Raw genomic sequence first — 6,209 nt, 5'->3', positions numbered from 1 at the left:
GCTCGGGGGCGGGGGCCACCGCCCACCGCGGGGACAGGGGCGGAGCGGCGGCGGACACGGAGCTGAGAGCGGCCGGGGAGCGAGGGCCCGACCCCACGGCCCCCCCGGCCTCTTCACCCGGGCCGCGGCCTGAGGAGGGGCCGGTCCCCAGAGCGGAGCGGCCTGACCCTCCCTGTGGAGGTCGCACTTCGAGCATCGCTGCTGTAATCACAGAATGTCAGGGGTTGAAGGGCCCTGGAAAGCTCATCCAGTGCAATCCCCCCATGGAGCAGGAACACCCAGCTGAGGTTCCACAGGAAGGTGTCCAGGCGGGTTTGAATGTCTGCAGAGAAGGAGACTCCACAACCTCCCTGGGCAGCCTGGGCCAGGCTCTGCCACCCTCACCATGAAGAAGTTTCTTCTCATATTTAAGTGGAACCTCTCGTGTTCCAGTTTGAACCCCTTGCCTTGTCACTGGTTGTCACCCAGAAGAGCCTGGCTCCATCCTCCTGACACTCACCCTTTATATATCTGTAACCATTAATGAGGTCCCCCCTCAGTCTCCTCTTCTCCAGCTCCAGAGCCCCAGCTCCCTCAGCCTTTCCTCACACGGGAGATGCTCCACTCCCTTCAGCATCTTTGTACTCCTTTAATCATCCTTATATCAACATATATATTCCAAAAGCAAGAATCAAAATAACCAGAGGTGAATATAACAGCTCAAAGATCCCAGCAGAGGCAACAGCAGCTTCTCTATTTAGTAATAATAGTTATGAGGAGTCTCAGGCACATGTACACATACCCATGTGCTTTTAGGTTTCATCTACGTGTGCCAAACAGACAGAAATGTAATAATTTGCTGTGATCACAACAGGCGAGACATTCTAATAACCCACAGCTTCACGTCCCCTTAGCTGACAGACACCTCTATTGTATTTAATATAGAGGCAATTTTCCAACATCCAGAAAGAAATTACTCCAAATTTACAATGTAGGGTCTTGGGTCTTCCCACCTTCTTCCCAAATATACCCTATTTCCACACTTGACACCCTTATCATTTGACTGCCAGTGGAAGCCACATGCTCCACTATTTGTTTTCAGAAGAATGTGGTTCAAAACATCATTTTTTCTCCTGAAAAGCAGCCTTCTGGCTAGTTTTGTTTCTCAGCACTAGGTGGCAGCCAGATATTGCAGAGTGTCCACTGAGCTGGGCCATGGAGGAAAGAAAGGTCAGAGAAAAGGAAAAAATGAGGAAAAATTGGAAAAAATGGAAAAATCCCTGTTTTTTTCGACCAAAAAATGAGAAAAATCTTTATAAGAAAATAATATCTGGCAGGACATTCACAAATGAGCTTTTCCTTAAGATGCCCACTATTATTGTATAAAATCATTTGCAGAAACCTTGCTCCAAAGACGAAAGCTCCAGATATACCTCTAATATTACCGTATGCTGGAATGAACAACTCCAAACACAAAGCTTGCAAATGTGAGATTACTGAGGGCAGAAGAATTTAGGACATGTATATTCCAAAAGCAAGAACCAAAATAACCATCTCCTGCTGCGCTGATCCCAGGAAAACTCCCATTTCAATAGAGCAGAAATCTGGGACACAGAGACCCACGATAATTACACATCGGTCCCAGAGCTCACAGGCCTTTGCTTGCACTTAAAGCATCGCTGCTATAATTCCTAAGCCTTTAACAGGAATGTGACACAGTTTACTGTTATCGGCCACTTTTCCTCCTTCCAGCCCACTTTTCATCGCCTGTTTTTTCGGAATGTACTGGTGAAATGGAGCATTTTGCTGTCTTGTAAGACTACAGCTCCAGGTCTCCATGGAAGCAAAATACCAGCTTTCACTTGCACCTCCAAATAAAGCCAAGCAGCCTTGCCTTTTATCTTCCACAAAAAATGTCCTAATGGAATTAAGAGAGATTCTTTGCCTGCGGTACACACTGTTGCCTCCAGAAGATGCAAAGCTGGGGTCAGGCTGAGCTTGAGCTGCTTACATTTAAGCAGTTATTTTCCTCACATTTAGCACAGGGCAAGGAAAAGAATTTTAAAAGCTGGTTAACAAGCATATCACTCTTCATTTTAATCCTGCAGAAAAGGTTATGGCTCGATATTTGTCCTGGAAATCACCAGATAAACACAGGACCATGTACCATATGGTTAATTCCCAGGTACTTGTCTTGTAATAGAATGTATAGTTGCCTTAGAAGCTATTTCCACTTTTTCCCAAAGCATTAGGTACACAACAGCCAGCTTCTTGGCAGTTATAAATCAGCGTCCTGCCTCTCCTTTATTGCTGCCTGGACAGGCCAGGATTGATTATAACTCCACAAGGTGCTCTGCATCTTTTGGGAATTGCTGCAAAGAGTGGTAAATGTTTCTTTAACTGTGCATTCTCACAACGGCTTGGGGGAGTCAAACTGATCAGAATAGTCATTTAGAGAACTACAGAATTTCCTCCATTGGGACTATCATTTTTGTTCTACATATTTTGCTCTCAGCCCAGCACGGTGTTGCAATGCAATCCAGAGACACAGAGGCATGAAGATGTGAGATGACTACCAATAACATCTCCTAGGTGCTGCTTAGCAGGTAGCTGTATCCCATCAATGCCCACGGAGGTGTCTTATTGAAGATCGTCACATACAAAACTGTAAATTCCATCCGGTGCTCCGTTTCCTCAGACTTACATCAGCGTTACTGCAATGAACAGTGCTGGCTGCACACAAAATCGCTTCAATTGGTAGACAAAGATGGATTTAGGAGCTCAGGGCAGCTCATTCAAAGGTCAAACAGGGATCATTTATATTCAAAACCAAAGACACTTGGCTACCAGAATTAATAGTTTTAATGTCATTATTCTCTTAATTTATTAAGGTCAATGCCAAAGTGGTACAGGGCTCATTATTTATACATTTAATTTTCACATCTGGCGATTCACGACGAGATGAAGAACAAAACGGTAACACTGGTTGACAGAAGCTGACAGAGATGTACAGAATCAGCACCACTCCAACAGTCCTGTGCAGAATGGCTACAGGAAACACTGATGGGAAACCTTGAAAACACCTTTGACCCAAATTTCCTCTGCGTTTAAATTCACCGAACTAAACCACTAGGTACAATATTTCATACTGTTCTTAAAAACTGGTCACATTTTCTTCGAGCAGTCAATCTCCTTAGGGGTTTAAAACCAAGAAAACTTATGACATGGTCCTTCAGTAGCAATGAATGACACCATCCTTCTGTTGCTGTGGTGCTAGATATGGTCAGGCCGCTGAAATCGGGTACACAGGCGAGCTGATCAAAAGAGAACACTTACATTTAGAGTCAGCTGCACGTGAGAAAGGAAACACAGCAAGAATAAAAGGTATTTCTGCCTGAAGAAATACAGACCTTCGGTTTCTCGGCCACTTTCAAATAACTGAAGGGATTATGGTTGGTACAAATACTCTATTTTATTAAGGATTTGATATGCTTTCTATATTTACCCTCTACTACAAGTTTATACTTCACAAACTACTTCTACAAACATCCGGGTCATTCATCAGTGATAAACATTTACACAAACAGATCACAAATGACAGACATATTTTAATAACGATGCCCCTTTGCGGAACAGCTGTTCCCCTACTTTTGCTTTAGGTGCTCAGTTTAAGTGAGAAAAAGTGACTTTTCTGTTACAGCAGTCAACTACCTACAAACAACACTAAATAAGAACTAGCTCACTAGGTAAATACCTCTCAGGTGGTAACTGACTCTATTTTGTGTCTATACTAAAGTTCAAGTAAGGATCAACCTAAGTTTGTTTAAAAAACCAACTGAACAAACAAAGCAACAACCACTAGTTCAGAGACAAAAACACCAGGGAAGATACAGTTGTCTATGAGGACTACAGGACAGATACACCAATATAAATGGAACAAATTCGCAGCACTAAGGCACAATAGAATTAATACTAGAATATGGCTAAAACCTGACTTACTACAGCATAGAGTGAGCAGTTACGAGGAGTGTTCCTATGCTCAAAACACTCAGCTACAACATTAGTGAACTGTGTTTAAGATGCATTTCCCTCCGTGTAGCTGCACACAGCATTCCTAAAGGATAAGACTTCAGAGGGCAGTGGTGGTGCTCATTTACATCGTACTTATTTTTTAATTAAGGATCAGTTCATACTTGCACGACAAAAGGGAATTCTGAAACTAAGTTAGTCCCTATAGCATTGCTCTTTGTGGAAACTACCGATAAGACAGTTCTAAAGGGAGAAAAAAGCAAGTTTAACCGGCGTAGGATGCTGATGGTCACTCGAGCGGACCAGGAAACCCCTGTTGTTTTGGACAGTGGCCAGTCTGGGTCCAGGAATCTGTAAACGGCATAAGGCACGATACAAAACCCACTTAAGTCACAAGATTTAGGTGGGCTTTGGATCAACATACACTTAGCTACAGGTCTTGCGGTTCCACTGGTCCGTTCTCATAGACTTTAAACAACATTTCCCCCCAGGAAAAAATTCAAGCATTGTCTAAGAGCAAGATGATTAGGCATAGGCTTAAAATAGGGGTGTTCTGGAGAGTCTTCTCAAACAGGCCTCTGTAAGATCTGTCACTTGCTTTTAAAAACAGACATTTTCCTGGCACTTGTGGACCTTTGCCATTATTTACTTTTAATCCACTAGAGATCCCATGAGATCAGTAACCACGCATGGCTCACGCTGAAAAGCCACCCTAGGAGGCAGAGCTCCAAATACTGAGAAAAAGAATAAAAAATCCTGGGAAGTTTGGGAAAAGCAAACCCAGGACACCCAACGCTTCAAACGAGGCCGAACCGCTGCCAGAACAGTTTGGAAAACCTGAAAAAGAGATAAACCTCTCCCCTGAAAGAGCCGGAAAGACGGTGCCGGGTGCTGCGAGAAGCGGTTTGTCGAGAGAACCGGCAGAACCGGCAGCCGCTGCATCCCGGGCCGGCGGCCGGAGCATCCTCCCCGCCCGGGCAGCGCGGGAGCTTAAGCGCGGCGCGGAGCGGCCAGGGCCGGGCTCATGAGGTTCTCGGTGATGTAGGCGACCAGGAGGCAGATGAAGACGAGCATGACGCAGATGGAGCCCCCCACGGCCGTCATGGCGACGACGATGTCCCGCATGGCGGCCGGTTCCACGCGGAACTCCACGCACTGCGCGGGCGGCGCCGGGCGCGGCGGCGCGTAGCGCGGCTGCAGGCACAGGCGGTAGCGGACGCTGCCGTGCGCCTCGGGCAGCAGGTAGTCGCGACAGGCGGCGCCCAGCTCCACGCTGTCGCAGGGGAAACGCGTGTAGGTGCCGTCCCAGGAGCAGTTGAGCGCGAAGCCGCGGAGGCCGGCGGAGGGGCGCGGCGGCCCCCAGTGCAGCAGCCCCCACTGCAGCAGCACGCTGCCGTTGCGCAGGACGTTGGCCACGAACGCGCCGCCCGGGGAGCGGTGGGCGCGGCAGGAGCGAGCCGCGCACTGGAAGCCGCGGGCCGGCGTGCGGAAGCAGAGCCGCCCGTTCGCCGCGCCCTCCGCCGCCGCCACCTTGTACGGGCACCACGGCTCCTCCGCCGCCTCGGGCCCCGGCTCGACCCGGCGCGGAGCCCTCAGGGCGGGCGCCGGCGGCCCGAAGCAGAGCAGGGCGAGGAAGGGCGGCAGCAGGCTGGGCATGCCGGCCGCCGCGGCATGGAGCCGAGCCCGCGGTGCCGGCGGAGGGGCTGCGGCGTCCCGGCCGGCGGTTATAAACGCGGGCACCGCAGCCGCTCCGCCGGCCGCCAATGGAGAGGCGGCTCCGCCGTTAACTCTCGCTGGGCTGCGGAGCACCCGCCGCGCTGGGCAGCCGCACGCAGGACGCGAACCCGTGGCCACGCAGCAGCGGGCGGCCCCGACCCCGCCGTGCCTGCGCTGCGGGGGCGGCCGCGTCCTCAACCGCGTTTGAGGGTGCTTTGGACAGTTTAAATGGAAAAAAATGCTTTAACCCCTGCCTTTTCTGAGCTGCAGCTTTCATTTCACACAAAAAATGCGGTTTCTTGGTGTTTGGATAATGTTTTACACAGTGTGCGGTTCCAGTTTTTATAGTAGACACAAACATTTGTTTATATTCAACTTGTAGAACAATTATCGTGTTACTTGGTTAAAAACCCCAGAAACTTGCCCAAACACATTGGTGTAGTTTTTCTTTACTGTGTTACCTATTTGGAAAGACAAGAGCTACA

The 6,209-nt window shown here is 48.9% G+C and overlaps 1 protein-coding gene across 1 annotated transcript; it reads right to left on the bottom strand.

Moving 5' to 3' along the window:
• Window positions 1-2,823: 2,823 nt before the first annotated feature.
• On the bottom strand, window positions 2,824-5,973 carry FNDC10 (fibronectin type III domain containing 10). The gene has a single exon (XM_065855001.2). The coding sequence runs from the start codon at window positions 5,662-5,664 to the stop codon at window positions 4,999-5,001; it is 666 nt and encodes a 221-aa protein (XP_065711073.1). The 5' UTR covers window positions 5,665-5,973; the 3' UTR covers window positions 2,824-4,998.
• Window positions 5,974-6,209: the final 236 nt, after the last annotated feature.

This window comes from Patagioenas fasciata, chromosome 23 (assembly GCF_037038585.1).
Source record: "Patagioenas fasciata isolate bPatFas1 chromosome 23, bPatFas1.hap1, whole genome shotgun sequence".
Classification (NCBI taxonomy): Eukaryota; Metazoa; Chordata; class Aves; order Columbiformes; family Columbidae; genus Patagioenas; species Patagioenas fasciata.
This window is presented reverse-complemented; position numbering and strand designations above follow the sequence as displayed.

Coding starts and splice junctions, on each gene's coding strand:
- FNDC10 (XM_065855001.2), bottom strand. CDS start 5,664: ATGCCCAGCCTGCTGCCGCCCTTCCTCGCCCTGCTCTGCTTCGGGCCG.